Source organism: Zophobas morio, unplaced genomic scaffold, assembly GCF_036711695.1.
Source record: "Zophobas morio isolate AGI-343-1 ecotype UQ-CSIRO unplaced genomic scaffold, CSIRO_AGI_Zmor_V1 ptg000428l, whole genome shotgun sequence".
NCBI lineage: Eukaryota > Metazoa > Arthropoda > Insecta > Coleoptera > Tenebrionidae > Zophobas > Zophobas morio.
The window spans coordinates 1-16,351 of record NW_026972532.1 but is presented as its reverse complement, the minus strand read 5'-3'; the positions used below and the strand labels follow the sequence as shown (position 1 = coordinate 16,351).

General features: G+C 31.0%; 1 protein-coding gene, 1 long non-coding RNA gene and 1 other non-coding gene across 3 annotated transcripts; all 3 read right to left on the bottom strand.

The window, feature by feature from the left end:
• Positions 1–281: 281 nt before the first annotated feature.
• Positions 282–7,622, bottom strand: LOC135120862 (probable protein phosphatase 2C 3). The gene is made up of 14 exons (XM_064045182.1): positions 7,609–7,622; positions 7,468–7,549; positions 7,272–7,393; positions 7,120–7,221; positions 5,874–5,947; positions 5,775–5,823; positions 5,676–5,719; positions 5,533–5,616; positions 3,722–3,798; positions 2,754–2,836; positions 915–1,016; positions 768–848; positions 527–705; positions 282–471 (listed from the first exon to the last, which is right to left on the bottom strand). The coding sequence occupies exons 2-14, from the start codon at positions 7,512–7,514 to the stop codon at positions 340–342; spliced, it is 1,176 nt and encodes a 391-aa protein (XP_063901252.1). The 5' UTR covers positions 7,515–7,549; positions 7,609–7,622; the 3' UTR covers positions 282–339.
• On the bottom strand, positions 4,678–4,835 carry LOC135120877 (U1 spliceosomal RNA). The gene has a single exon (XR_010278770.1). It is a non-coding gene; the product is annotated as a U1 spliceosomal RNA (small nuclear RNA).
• A 7,685-nt stretch (positions 7,623–15,307) lies between the features above and the next one.
• LOC135120833 (uncharacterized) lies at positions 15,308–15,992 on the bottom strand. Its single transcript, XR_010278762.1, has 3 exons — positions 15,944–15,992; positions 15,655–15,783; positions 15,308–15,528 (listed from the first exon to the last, which is right to left on the bottom strand). It is a non-coding gene; the product is annotated as an uncharacterized LOC135120833 (long non-coding RNA).
• Between the last annotated feature and the right edge of the window lie 359 nt (positions 15,993–16,351).

The window sequence follows — 16,351 nt, the reverse complement described above, 5'->3', positions numbered from 1 at the left end:
TAAATATAATTTCGTTCCCTTTTCATATTAGTTATGAAATTTATATATATATAAAATTTTCTATTCATAGTTTTTATTTTTAGGATTCAAATTATTCAGTCCCTCTAAATCCCTTCCTTTTTGCGCTTTTATAAGTATTATTGGTGTTCTATTGTTAGAATAAAAAAAACTTTCCATTATATAATAATAATAAAGTTTTCCAATGAAAAGTTAATAGTTTTTTTATATATTCTATTCTAAACTTTATTGTAAATACAAATTTCCAATCATAAAGCCCTATTTTTGTTTTCAACTAATTGAATGTCCATCTGAATGTCTACCAGCAACTTAATCACGCGGTTATTTTTTAAAGAAAAGAATAACACACGTCATATTATCGCAACCGACGCCTTTAGACAGGGTCGGGCTGCTGGACACGCATCTGTCCAATAACTCTTCGACAATTTTCTCGACTGTAGGCGTCTGGTTACCCTATTGACTATCACTAAAAAAGTGGCTAACGAAGGTTTTAAACAGAAAGGCTAACTTGAAGCCGCGATCGAACAAAGTCGCAGGCTTCCTGATTGGACAGCACATCCCAAACACCGTCACACGCGATTATTAGAAACTCGTGATCCCGCTCCCGACGGACCACTGAAAGTTCTGGTTCCGCCGTGATAATCTGCTCAGCCAATCCGAGGCTTTTGTTTTGTTTGTATTTCAGGTCTGTTAGCGTACCGCATGAGGTGAAAAGTATATATAAAAATCCCACGCGGGCAGTATATTACCGCCAATGGCGCGGGAGAGATTCAAGTTGCCATTGGCCCGGTATTGACCGCATATATTTTCTACGAAACCGCCCGCTTTTTCTACCAGAAAATATAGAATTATATAAATTAACAAATCTCGAGGATTTCTTATTTTGAGCCACTCACGGATTCTAGCGCGTTCCTCCAAATGGTCTGGTTTGTGGTCACGTGTCAGTGCAAAAGCCACGCCATTTTTGCAAATGACTGCTCGAGAGTCACCTGCCCATCCTTTTATGAAAAATATTTGTATGATAATGAAAAGTTTCATAAATTATAATATAAAATTGTAATACACCCAATGAATTGCTGCTTAGTTTCTTAACCCATAAGAAAATCTGACAGAACTAGCCATTAAAAAACTTTCCTCTGTTTTTTTTTTTTACGCAGAATATGATTTGTTTTAACCCCGCTATTGCACGCGGTGTTTTTAATAAAGTAAAAAAATTATAGCCCTCTAGTAAGTAGGAAAATTAACAAGGTCATCCAATGGAAAGCCTTTTTTTAATCAAATTGTAGTAAAGTGCTACGCAAAAAATTCCGTGGTTTTGCACGATGTGTTTTCATACAGTAAAAAAAAGTTATTTTTTTGTTAATAAAAAGTAGCGGTGCTTTTTAGCGGGTAATGATTTGTTCAAAAAATTTTAAGTAACGTTTAACCAGTGAAATTGTGTTGGTTATATATAACAGTAAAGTTCTTTAACAAAAGTTCAAAAATTAAATGCTTTCGACTCCGCCTATAAGAATGAGAAGCTCGCCCAATCGATATAACTTTTTTTTAAGAAAATTTGCAAAGCACGTGAATAAACCGAACAAAATGCTTAAAAAAATAGTGGGCTCGCCGCACTCAATATAGTATATATACTAGTAATCATCTACAACAGTACCGCTACCTATACAGGACGAATCCCGTATAGGAACTAGCACTACGGGATTTAGAGGCGAGCCAACCGGAACCGAATGAAACCCAAGGTAAAGAGTCCATCTAGCCCAAAGCTGGCCAAGCCAACCCAATGACAAAGTTTTGGTTTACGATAAATACATTTTTTTTAAGAAAATATTTTACAAAATATATTATGAACATCTACGCAGAATATTTACTCTTCTGTAACAAAATTTTCTTAAGTTTTGGTATAAAAAAAAGCAACGTGCTACAAAGTTAATATTTAAAAAAAATGTATATAAAAAACTTTGATAAGTTTAAAAGTTAAATAAAAAATAATAAATAAAAAGATATTAAAAACCAACTAATTTGAAAATCTAACTACAAAATAATTACGGCCAAATCAAATTATAAAATAAGATATATTAAGCAGTAAAAATGTTAACAAAAAAATTTTCAAAGCGTTGAATGTAATATTATCGGTAATATATTACCGATCAATCAAATAAAAAATAAAAACATATTAATAACCAACTACGTTAAAAATTTAATAAACAGAATCATGTTCAAAAAAGAAAATATAAACAAATCATAAGAATCTACAATGTGGAAGGTAATAACGTGAGAGTTTTACTTTATACAAGGTTAATGACTTAATAGTGCAAATAGTAGGAATAAACCAGTAAAAGTAATGATGAATAAATAAATGAGCCAATCAAATTAATAAAGAGTGAAATATATTCATTAAATAAATTTGTATCAATAAAAATAAGGATATAAAATTAAATAAAATTCAAATAAACAATTTTTAATATGTAAAAAATTACAAAATTATACAAAAAATTGATATAAGCAAATACATATAAAAATAAATAAAAGTAGTATATATAACAAACTTTTTTTAAAAATAATAATAATGAAAAAAGGTTTTATAAATAATGATAATAAGAGTTTCAAAAAGATAGGGAATAAATATTTCATCTTAAAAAATTTTATTAAAACTAATGGAAGCTAACCAAACGGAAAATAAAGCATAAGTTTAAACCTGTCAAAAAAATTTTAAATTGCAGCCACAATTTTTGTACCTACAGTCACGTGGTTATCATCAACGAGAGCTACAACAGCAGTACATCCGGCCTTCACGCGGTGTTCGGGCAGATTGCAGACCCTGACATTTACCAAATTAATAATAATAAAAAATAATAGAATTTTTATACCAAGATTCAATAAACATTTAAATAAAAGATTTATACTCAAAATTAAAATACTTTTCATTAAATTGCAAAACTTTAAAAATATTAATTACAAAAAATTTTGTAATAAAAAAAGTATGATAAAGATTTATTTTAATTAAATAATAAGTAAAAGCTTTTATAATGAAAATAAAATATTTTTTAGTAAAATGCAAAACTTTAAAAATAGTAATTTATACATACTATTTTGTTATATAAAAGTAAAATTATAATATACAATTATTTATTATAGAATAAGAATTAAAAGTATTGATTATAATAAAATACTTATCAGTAAATTTCAAAATATTATAATAAAGTAATTATTATTATTACTGCATTTTTTAATTATAAAAGAAACTAATAATAATTAGTAACTTATAACAAACAAGTTATTAAAATTATTATTGACATTATTATTATACATTGAACAAAAAAAAAGAAATAAAAAATATATTAACAACTGTAAAATATAATTATTATTGTTATTATTAAAAAAAATTAAAAATTTTTAATAAATTATATTTACGAAAGTATTGAAAGATAAAAAGTTTTTAAGTATTTTTTTTTAAATCATATAAATATTATAATGAAAAGCATATATTAAAATTATAATAATAACAATATTTTTTTGTAAATAAGGAGTAAAATAAAGTTTATAAATTATACAATAGTCTTAAAACAATCTCATTGTAATATAAAAATATTATTTAATATTAAAAATATATATAAATAACTTAATATTAATATTTTTTCTTATCATAATTATATCCTTCTAACAAAAAGAGATTATAAGATTAATATAAGTTGTATAAGCTTACTTTTCATTATCAACGCAACTAAACTTTTCTGTGTGCGTTGATTCTTCAGCAGCTAAATCTAAAGTGTTCGCGTTACTCTAATAATAGAAAAAGTAAACATTTTTATTTATTATAAAAATACTTTTTAAAAAATTATTTATATATAATAAAATTAAAAATAATAACTAAAAAGTTTGTTAGTAACAACTACTATAATGAGTCAATATACATAAATTAAAATTTATTACATATTAAGAATTAAAAATTTACGATAAACTCAAAATAAAAGTAAGGTTCATTTAGTATAAGTTATAATAATAGTGTATGGTGATATAAACTTTTATTAAAAATTTGACTTTGATAATTTAAAAAACAATTATTTTCGGTAATTTATAATAGTAAAAATATTTTATTAACTAGTAAAAAGTTAAAGTTAATGCATTAAATTATAAAAATATCAAATGTTGAGAAGGAAAAACTTTAATACTTAATAATATAATAATTAGAAATTAATATTTATATCGTTAAACAGTTTAAAAAAATATGTAATAAAACAGTTGCTGACTATAAAAAAACATTTAAGTGTAGCCTTATTATAATATTTCATGAACAAAAAAGGAAATTTATAAAATTTTTATAAATTTTCACAAAATAAACTAACTTAGGGAAATTGGCAATAGCGCGCGGTAAGTAACCCCCCCCCCCCCCCCCCACCAACCTCCTTAGGTAAGGATGTGATAAATAAAAATAACCGACACTTAATGAAAAACCAGTAGGGGGCAAGAACGGTCCCCTACACAAAATTTAGAAATCTAAAATTTTTAACTTCAGAAGAAGAGAGCTCGGTAACGTAACACCCCCAAAGACTATGGGGGCCTTTCAAAAACGGGTTTATTAAGTGAGCTGTGCGGCAGCCCACAAGGAAGCTTTCGAGGGCCCCCCCCGAGACTTTACTCTTTAAATTCGTAGAAATGGTGCGGGGGCCCGCGCGAACGCGAAGCCCCCAACTAGCATAAATTATGTGCTCCAGTCCCCCTTTAGGGGATGATACACAGCGCACGCCCCAGTGCAATGGCATGCCACCGTATAGCCAGTCCGCCTCGCTGATCACGAACTGACCGCACCAGGTAAGTGGAGAGCTGGGGTGAAATGGCGTGATTATTTATACTCAAATTTCAAGAGGTAAAAATACGGGAAACTTTGTTCACTGACATGTGCTTTTTTTATTTGTACAATTTACTTACTAAAAGAAACCAGTTTATCTAATTTAGCTTTGTTTGGACTTATTTGTAACCTTTTTTAAAAAATTAAAGTTAAAGAAAACGCGGCCCTAATAGTTTGATGTAGCAAGTACATTGCTGAATTAATATTCAAATAGGTTTTTTTTACATTCAAAAGTAATTTTTAACTTGTAAAGAGTTTTAAAAATAATATATTAATTTACAAAATGACTCGGATTATTATAAAAAGTTTTTAACGTAATTGATTTAGAGTAAAAAAAAACAAAGAATTTCCTATTTTTTTTTAATTTATAGCATACAGAATAATTATAAAGGGCATCTACAAAATGCCACGATATAGGAAACAGTGATCCTAAAATCAAGTTAATTAAATAAGTTATGTAAACAAGTAAAAAAATAATTTTTAAAATCCTTTTTCATGAAACTTAATAATCAATGTACATTACTCTTTCTAATAAAAAATTTCTATTATCATTTAAAACATTAACAAAATTAACTCTAATCTTTACCTATCTTAACTTCTATGTTTTTTTTTTTTATTATAAAATTATACTTAAATATTAAAAGGTAATAATTTATAGCAAGTTCCACCGGATGGGGGCCTTCAGGCGTATAAAATCGTTTTAAATTTTCATTTTTATCCAAAATTATGCCATTCTCCAGCAGTTCAGATGCCTAAATAAAAAGCTTAGCGCTTTTATTTCAGTTTTAGAAAACATTTTTCTTATAAATACTGTTTGTGGCTCCAGAGTTTCTACTGTGCTTTGAGGAGAACGGACTTATTTATTAAAAAAATTTATTTATTATTTTTTTTTATATATTAAAAAAAAAACTTTGGTTTTCAAGTTGCTCAACTTCATTATTTTTTGAAAAATTGGAAAACTACGAACAAAAAGTTAGAAAAAAGAATTTAATAATTTAAAATACGAAACTTGCTTGGCTATTGAGAATAATTTTTTTACAGCATGGCTATCTGAATGCAATTCTTCACTTTCAGTTTTAATTTCTGTGTAGAGTAAATCAAACATATTGTTAATAATTACCTTTCCAGTAAACAATTTTGTAAAAAAGCGTAAAAATAAGTTAACTAATATTTTATTATTAATAACAAATTTAAATTATTTTTTATTAAAAAGGAAAAATTTTAATAAATAATATACTATTATGTAATATACTTGTCTTCAAAAAAAAATAAAATTATAATTTTTTTATAATAAACTATTAGCATAGGACAAACTGTTTTTAAGTTAAGCCTAATGAATTTTCGTAAAGTAAAATGTACGGTCTTGCTAAATTTATTAATAGAAGCTTTTGACCTCATGATAAATTATTTACGGTGGGGACCTTATTGCTTACATTATACGTACAGAAAGTACAAAAGACAAAATCTCTTTTTATTCACATGAAAAGTTCAAACTGCTAATCTAGAAGTTATTTTCTTTCATGTTAATCATCCATACCTGCTTTGTAACTGATTTTAGTAAAGTAAAATTCTAAGCTGAATTTTAGTAACTGTAGTGTAAATTAGTAAATTAAATTTTATAAAAACCTAAGCTTTACTAAATTTATCAATTTTATAGAAGAGGGCTTAACGAATACTATTATAACTCCTTAAAATGTATTCTTTTTTGTTGAAGTACAGAATAAAAGTTAAATTTCTTATATATATAATTCCTTTACGAGGTTTCCAATTTCAACTTGAGATCTTCTAGTCGATTATGAGCTTTACAGACTTTTTAAATGGTTTTATTATAAGAACGACATGTGCGCAGCTCTAAATTTTTTACTATTAAAAAATTAGAAGTTTAAAGCTATTTATCTACTATTAAAAGATAGCAAATTATAAATGGGGTGTAGATTCAAGTAATGGACCACATGAATTTGCTTATAATTAAGTAATTTAGGGACCTCAGCAAAAAACTTATTATATTTTATTACTTTTTAATAAAGTGCACTTAATTTTTTTTAATGAAATGAAAATTCCCTTAAGTAAACTTTATTATATAATTTTACTTTTTAAAATATTTGGATTGAATCTTATTTTACGGAAATAAAAAATTCCTTAAGTAAATCTTAACAAGATTGTTAAGAAATACATATATATTTGTAATATATCACATGTATAAATAATCTAATTTACGTTAAAAGAATATAAATATTAAAATATTTAAAAGTAACCTTCTGGATGGCGAAGAGCTTCAAGTTCTTCAATATAATTCTCATCAGTTAACAATTGGTCTATTTTATGAAAAGTTTGACGTATAGCTTCTTGGTAGTTCCCTAAAAAAAGATTAAAAATAATAAAAAATAGTGTGTATAATAGATTAAACCTTCTTTAAAAGATGGAAGAGATTTTAACTCTCTCACAAAGTAGTTACTGCAAAACAGTGCAACTTCTCTACCGCCGTGGCCATCAAAAACTGCATAAATTCCCGGTGCTGCTTCCTCCATTCTTAATAAAATTCATAAAAATTTATATATAAAAACAATAAAAATATATAAAGTTATTTAAAAATTAATAGCAACAATTCAATGCTATGGCTATCCTCCATAAATCTTCTCCATCCTTGCATGCTACTCACACACCAAATTAAATTCCCTCGTACATCTTAAAAATTAAGTATCAATAATGTTACTACTATTTTCATAGTATTTTTGTAAAGACACCACGGCCGGAGCAGGTTTCTTTTTGGTGTTTGCTTTTTCTAAGTAGGGAGAAGATAATAACGCTCCCATGTCGAAATTAATAGTTTCGAAGTACTGTTTCAAACTTTGAAACTTTACTATTATAAATAATTTAAAAACGAATATAAACAACTTCAGTTAACCCCTTTAAGGAAATAGCATTCACCCTAAAGCAGAAAAATTCAAAGGAAAAGATTATTTGTATGTTATTACGAATTTATATTGTTTATGTTAAGTGATTTCCTGAAGTTGAAAATTATTGGCTTAGGAGGGAAACCACTGTACATATACTTTACTATAACAAAGATTAATATTAGGAATTAGCGAAACATCCATTTTGCATCGTAAGCATTTTAAGAAAAGTGACATAAAAATTGGCATGAATAGAGGTAAATCGGATGTAAGAATAATAATATGCTTTTTTTTAATAAGTTTGGTTTAACACAGTTTAAAATAACAGAAAGGCTTCGTTTGCTTAGTAGACAATGCATATAGAGCAAGTAAAATTGTGATAAAACTTTTCCTAATAAGTTGCCAAATTTATATATTAGACTTACGCAACCCCAAAAGTATAAATATAATTTCATTTTAGTAAAAAAGTTACGAGAATTATGTGGCGATGATCCTTCTTCGTTAAAACCTAAAAAGGTAATAATTTAGAGAGGTGCATTTTTTTTCAGGTGAAGTATAAGGCGTACTCTGTTCAGAATTGTATCATTAACTTTTCATTTTTTTTTTTTTTTTTCAATTAATTACCTTTTAAGTAATATTTATATAAATAAGAAAGACTTTTAAAATTTAATGTTTCGTCGTAAACAAAAAAGTGAGTAATTTTTATTAAAATTTTTTCCAACTTATGAGGTATAACCTTTTTATGCTCAACTTATGACTGCAGTATGCATCTAATATCTTAAAAAAATAACCAAGATAAATTTATAAAAAAATTATTTAATTTATTATAGAGAGAAAAGATTGTCTGCGAAAGCTACATACTACTATATTTAAAGTCAGCACTTTTAAAATATTCGGCAGCTATTTAAGAAGACTTTCAACCCTTTTCTTTCAGAAATTATATTTTTAGTAGTGACACTCCCTTCGTATTTATGACGGCTGTCATGTATAGTCATTATAATAAACGCTGTCTTACTTTTGTAGTTGTTGATTTTTTTTGATATTGTTAATTGTGTATTGTTTTCATAATTAAATTTGACTTAAAACTATCAAATTCACAATTTTTTATTATTTGACTCTCAATTTTTAGGCTCTACTTTCCTATTTCTGTTTTTATTATTCAAGGCCGTTAATATTATCATTTAATATTATAATGTTCTGTCCAGTATTAATATGTTAATGGTATATTATAATACAAAAATGAATTAAAAGTAAAAGATGCTAATGAGAAAGGATAACATCTCCCTTACATAAGATTGTTATAACTAACAAACAAAAAAAATGAATACCTGTGTGCTCTACATTTTAAGGGTACACAAGTAATCTGCTTTTGTTAAATGTAAGCTCAGAGAAGTGTAACTTTATATACTTGTGAGGTTAGAACTTTTGAGGGCAAAGCACATCTCAAATAGTGGCGGCATGCACATAGTTCAGGGGTGCACTAGTGAAAAGGAATTTAACCCGTCCAATCTGAGAAGTCAAATCTTCAGGAACATTGTTAGTACTGCGATGGTGACCCGGAGCTAACCACTTACTGCATTCTTCTACCTAGAAAATCGGGACTTTCACGATACTCCAGGAGTACGAGCGCTTACGAAACAATGCTAAGCGGTCTGCGCTCGAGTTACCGAGCATCCGCAAAGCGATTCTCCTGCTTGTTATCTTCCGGCAAGTTTAAAATAATAAACAAATTTTTGAAGAGTCTATTTTATTATGCTTTTGAATGTAATTGTATGTAATTTTTTATTCATACTACACTAGTTCTCGAAACATTTAGGCCTCAACATGTGATATTAACCTAACTGGAACCCATTTCCTAAGAAAAATTAAGTGGACGTGGGTCAGTTCGTAATAAAAAAGTGATATAAAAAATAAATATATAAGGTTAATGTAGAAAAAGATAAAAATTTAAAAGAATTGTAGTTTAATTATCTGACTGGCTTATTGAAAAATAAAAGACTTTGAGACTTTACTAATTTATAAATTAGGCAATATGCTCATTACGGAAGATTTGCAATATGACATTTCTTAAGTAATTTATCTCTAGAAAATTTAAAGAAACAGCATAGTTAAGTGAAATATGTGAAAACCTGTACTTCGGTTTAGAAATTATGATAAATGAGAGTTACACAAGTTTAAATATAGTTAAGGATTATAAGTTGTTTTTAAAGAACGAAAAGGAGGGTTATATTTATTTAAGTCGATATACTACTTTGGAAGCAGGAAAACTACTGTTTTTTGTTAAGAAAAAAAGAGCTTATGCGAAACTATGTCTAAATTAGTATGGATGTGTAATAGAAAGAAGTGACTATGAGAAGGTAAACCATAACTTAGTCAGAATGGAAAGTTTTAAAATAAGATCTGGTGGGTCGTAAAATGGGTGCAATGTGTAATTTGAACTAAGTGACTTGCAAGCTTTTAATTATATTTAAAAGGAAAAGAGTAATTTTACCTTGCTGGAGTAAACTCTGATAATCACGTGCTCATACTACGTAGTATACCATGTATTTATTATACCATGTCCGATTAGGTTCCACCTGTCTACCCACGACTTCCTCCTGAAGGTATAAATACTTTTCCTCTACAGGGTATTAAACTGTTCTCTCCTCATCTTTTTCTCTGTCATTCCTTGAAGACGAAAAGATTTTATATAAAATCTAAATGTAAGAAATTTTGGAAGCTATGATAAAAAAGTTGGCATTTTACACTATTTAGCTTCTTAGTAGTAGATTTAAAAAAGAATCAAAAACTGTATGGCGGAATTACTTTAAGATAAAGGGCGAGCATTAAGTATAGCATGGCCCAAAGAGAATGCAAAAGGTTATTAAAGACGGGCATCTTAGAATTGTTTGCTATAACCATTAGCAAATTCGCTGCCAAGTAGCGGAGCATAATTTGAGCTAAAAAATGTTACAGTATTAATCGTGTACTTGAGACTTTTATGAGAATGTGCGACGATTAGATAAGCTTAAATAATTTAAGCTATTTGAACCCTTAAGCCTTAAAAAATAAACTGGAAACAAGTATATTTATGAATTATGATACAAACGTGACAAGGCGAGAGCGCGGGGTCAAAAAAAAAATGCGACTGCTTACAATGCGCCAAAAAATCCTTAATACCGAGAAAATTGCCAAAAATGACAAATAGCAATAAATTTTATGAACCAGGATTTTTTTCTTATGTTGATTTACCGGTATTAAATCTTTGTAACTGGTATATTTATAAACTATTAGTTATATAATATAGTAGATAATTTATTTGATAAATTTAAAGACTCCTGGGAACACCACACACAATCAAAACCACTAATCAAAGGGAAGGAAAAAAAAAGAAAGTCGTGCTCGGGGGCTCTTATATATAAAAGATAACAATTAGCCCTCGCGCTCGCAAGGCACACCCCTCCAAGTCGCACGGATGCACATGGAGAGTAGCCTACTGTTAATGGTAAGCGGAAGAAGCGTGCGTTACCATTACAGCTGGTGCATATACCCAGAGCGGAACGACTAAAGCTAATAGAGATGAAGACTTCTCAAATCAAAATAGAAGTTCCAAAAACAATCGCGTTGGCCAGGGCCACCGCTTCCAGATCTTTGGCCACGCTGCAAGCTTTTTCGCTGCGCAACCTCGGTTGGTCAAATGCGGTGAGGGTCTTTTGATTGCGGTATGTACCAAAAAAGGAGACTCGCCGGCTAGATGTGCGAATTGCGGTGAGACACATACCGCCAAACTACCGAGGCTGCAAATGTTGCTCGCGGAGGCCCTTAGCAGCCTACCAACCTACGGGACCACGACATCCGATTACCACCTCGGATGCCACCATTACCCCAACTATATCCTATGCTCCCCACCTAGGAGCGAGTGCGCGCACCAATCTCCCCCCTGCTAATTATCTTATTAACATTGGTAACGCTGAGACAGTTACTCGACAACAAGAAGTACAGCGATCGCAACCGACTCTAAGGCCGCTGTTATCTATTTTGACGACGAATCTCTCGACCATGCTCCAGACGTGAGAGTGAGAATTTTTTTGCAAAGGCTTATAAATTCAGAGACTTATCACCTCCGATTACTGTTTGGAATGGGGTGGCATTCAGGAGAAAAAATCACGAGTTGCAGGAGATAATGCAACATGGAAGAATAGATATCTGTGCTGTCAGCGAAACACTGCTCTCCCCTAATATACCACTTAACATCTGCAAATTTGCAACGTATTACCGGGATCGATTCTACACCGGTGGTGGAGGAATAGCTGCCTTGATCAAGCGAGGCATCCAACTCCATTTGATAGCATTACCAGCTCTGCAAGGGAACGAGCCAGTTGGTGTTACCCTTTACCTAGCTAGACAGGGGTTCTTTACTGTAATATCAACCTATAACCGCACAGTCACTACTCACGTTGTTCGATATTGACGCTCTTCTAGTACATAACTTTGCGGCCATTTTATGTGGATATTTTAACTGTAAACATCCTCCGTGGAGCAGTGGGGTTGCAAATTGGAGCGGTTACATCCTTCTACGCTGAGGAACGCGGGTTGAGAGTCCTAAGGCCACAGTTGCTAATACACCCGGAGAGGATGTCGGGCACAAATGACGTGTTGGATATCGCCGTGTTAAAAAATATAAGCCTTTTAAAGGCTATTTAGGCGCTATATTAATTGTCGTCGGATCATTAGCCTGCCCTGCTCGAATTTGGTGACGAAAAGGAAGCAATTAACATACTCCTGATCTTATCACGATTTGAAACGAATTCACTGAATCATTCGAGAAGTCGCTCCCACTATTTACGACACCACTGGGACTCCCGCTAAACTAAATAATGCGGTTGTCGAATCTGAGCGCGCGGTGGCAGAAGCTCACAGCAAAACGACGATGACAACGTGAGGTTATGTTCCGCCCTAAACACCTTCATGAGGGGCTAAAGGCATTGATATGCGACAGCCGGCGACTCATTCTAGTAGTCATAGCCTTCCAATTCGCAGAAGACAAATTAGCGCTAAACCGCCTTAATCAGCTCATCATGAAAAAGCTGTTGGCAAGTATATACTGCCAATGGGTACCAAATTAAACGAAGTATCTAAAGCTGGTGACATCGGTCGCGCTTATTTTTGAAAATTGGTTGAGCAAGTTACAAATCGCGGGCATTGAACTCGACCACCACTTCGCAACGGCGAAACAGTAGCCGAAAGCGTTGAAAGATAAAGCGAAAGGCTCCCAGCCCAGACAGCATCACTAAACTGATGTTAAAACAGTTGCCAGAGGCTACAATGAATTATCTATGCGGCCTCGTCAACCCGGCTATTTTCCAGGGCGTTTGAATGGCGGTAGTCGTGATGTTACCAAAGGGGTCGCAACCATCTTCAGACTCTCACAACTACCAACCCACCTGCTTTTGTCGCAGTTCATAAGATAGCTGAAGCAATGATACTTAATCGTTTGAAGGCAATTGTGAACGCTCGTGGAATATTACCAGAGTTTCAGTTTGGATTTTACAAGGTACACTTAACGTCCCAACAAATTTTTCGCCTAACCGAGTGGACGACCAGAGCCTTTAATTTTTAAATAAAGCCATCGGCGCTGCTCTCCTCGATGTTGAGACGACTTTTGATTGAGTATGGCATGCTGGCCTGTTATGCAAGCTACATGGTTTGGCGATATCGCACAGCCTTCATGAAGTTCTCAAGTCGTAGCTAACCGACAGGCCTTCTAACGTGCGAGTAGGTGCTCGCTGGCATCGCCTTGCCATCTTACAGCGGTAGTTCCGCAATGCTCTCTTCTATCACCGCTGTTATTAGCACATTATACGAGTGATATTGCTTTTTCGGGCCACCCTCGCCCGCGAGTCGTCATTTACGTGGATGGGTGGTGATTTATTCTTCGTCCAAGTCACCCGTTTTACTACGTCAGTATTTACAATCTTACCTCGAGCGCTTGCTAGCTGATGTCGTCAGTGGGACCACTCGACTAACGCAGCAAAGAGCAAGGCTCTTCTTATAACGAAAAAACGCCGTGCGCTACTGACATCCGTTAACTTTTAAAGGCATGGAAATTCCATGGTATTCTCGGGTAAAATACCTGCCATATAGATTCTGGGTTGTCGTGGCGTCCACACGTAAATTACGTGGCGCAAAAGGCCAAGGCTTTATGTGTCGCGCAATCGGCCGATTATGACATATGCATCACCTGTCTGGGGCCTACAACTTATTGGCAATAACGTCTTCACTTTAAGCGTGACAAAACAAACTGCACCATCTTTTAACACACGCGCTGTGATTTGTGCGCACCACTTCGATATGAACTCTGAAACGAGCTGCTAATGATGGCGTCGCCCTCTACGAACAGATAACTGGACACGCTAATCGCCTATTAGCGTGTGGAACGGAGCACATACCGCCGCCCACGCGACGCACTCTTAGCATGACGGTTGATAGCTAAGTTGGTGGTCTAACGTAAAGGGCACATGCTAAGGTAATTATTTTACTTGCACCCGTGGACGACTAAAAACCTGTTTGAGAGCTCGTTTATTCGAAGTTGTTAACTCGAACGAGTGCCAGGAAACGCCATTAATAAATAAATAAACAAATAAACCCTCGCCGGTTTAAGCCCTGGTCTATACACCACAGATAAAGACGTATCATTTTTAATAAATAAATAAACAAATAAACCCTCGCCGGTTTAAGCCCTGGTCTATACACCACAGATAAAGACGTATCATTTCACAATATTGGTTTTCTACAAAAAGGCTTATTAATAGATGAGCGAAGACAGTAACTACTTTACTTGTTTAAAAAATGGTAAAGGATTTTCCTCACGCGAGTTGACCAAAGAAAGTAGGAAATATAAACCTTTTTTTTCGCCTATACAGATCTATCCTTGAAAGTTATTATCAAATGTTTTATATATGTACATAAAATTAAACTATTAAATAAAGAACTAATTTTTAGCCTTCATTTAAAATTATAATTTAATTAAAATTCTTATAATAAACTTTAAAAAAGTTTCTAACCAGATTTTATTTATTATAACAATTTATATATAAGGCGCATGCTGTAAGGGTTTTTGGTATTTTAAGCTTGGCAATTATGATCAAAAGCTTTATATAAAACGAAATTTAAAATTTTATTTAATTCATTAATCACTCAGAGAAACTATATTCAATAAAAAAAATAGATATAAGCATAAACTGTTTTTCTTTAAAAGATGAATAGTTAAAACATTTAAACCGTCAAGAGGTAGTTTTTCAGTCTTCGGAATTCTATAAAACTATATAAAAATTATTACTATATTAACCAATATAATTCGTTTTTTATTCAATATGCAAAAAAAATATAATTTTTACTAATCTTATACAGTTTTTTACAAACAACTCGTGCAGACAAAAAACAATTCTAAATAAAAAAATTCCAATTTCACCCTTTTTAAAAAAATTTAAGAATCAATTTTGTTATAATGCGACTTTCAAAAATATCATTACTCTATTTTGGCTTTACAAAAAAATTTAATAGTCATATTATTTTCTCCTTCAATTTTTCAAAAAAACTTTTATCATCGTTTTTGCTATTCTGTATTTCTTCATCAAATTGCTTAAGAAGTTCTTTTTGTTTCTCTGTTAAATTTTTTGGTATTTTTACTTTAAAGGTAACAATTTGATCGCCTTTCTGGTAATTATTAAGCTTATAAAACCCTTTGCCTCGCAATTTTACTCGATCGCCAGGTTGTGTTCCTGGGGGAACCTACAAGTGGAAATTACAAATAAATTTTAATGATAAAGAAGAATTCGGCTAAAATTTAATTAAATTTAATTATATAATATATATATATATAAAAATCCGCAATAATTTATTTATAAAAAAAATTGCCTTCAGTTCCACATCTCCATACAGCGAGGGAACCCGGGCGACTCCCCCAAGACACGCCTGAGAAAGACTAATGTCTACATCCACATGCACATTATTTCCAATGCGTTTAAAAGTCTCGCTTTCTTTGACCTTAAAAAAATTAATCATTATAAATATTTCTGAATTAAAAAAATAAAAAAAAATTAAGAAAATGTAATTAATAATTAAAAAATAAAAATTATTTAAAAGAAATATTAATTATCATAAATATTAGAATTAAATAAAAAATTTAATAAATAATCAAAGGCACGTTCAACTGCAGAATTAAATTTCCTCGTGGAGCAGACGAGGGGCCAGCGTGGCCGCGATTACGGATTTGTAACTGCAAGCCACTTTCCACACCTAAAAAAATTATTTTATTAAAAAAAAAAGTAATTAAAAAATAAGTTATTTAAAAAAATAAAGTTTTATAAAACCAGTAGCTTCAAAAATTTAAATTTTTAAAAATTAGTGGTTATAAAAATATAAAGATTTAAAAGAATTAGCTTTGAAAAATAATTTTAAAAAGTATTATATAATCAATGGCTTGAAAAAAGGTATTATAAATCAATAGCTTTAAAAAAAAATTAAAAATAAGTTTTATAAAATCATTCGTTAAATAAAAATTTTTAATAAAAACAGTATTTTGAAAAATTATTAAAAAAATAATTTTTTCAAA

Excerpts from the sequence above, each read along its gene's own strand:
- LOC135120862 (XM_064045182.1), bottom strand. The coding sequence starts at position 7,514 with ATGCAAGGATGGAGAAGATTTATGGAGGATAGCCATAGCATTGAATT. Across the intron at positions 1,017-2,753 it reads TGATAACCACGTGACTGTAG|GATGGGCAGGTGACTCTCGA; the intron begins GTACAAAAATTG and ends TTTTCATAAAAG. Across the intron at positions 472-526 it reads TTGTTCGATCGCGGCTTCAA|GGTAACCAGACGCCTACAGT; the intron begins GTTAGCCTTTCT and ends GATAGTCAATAG.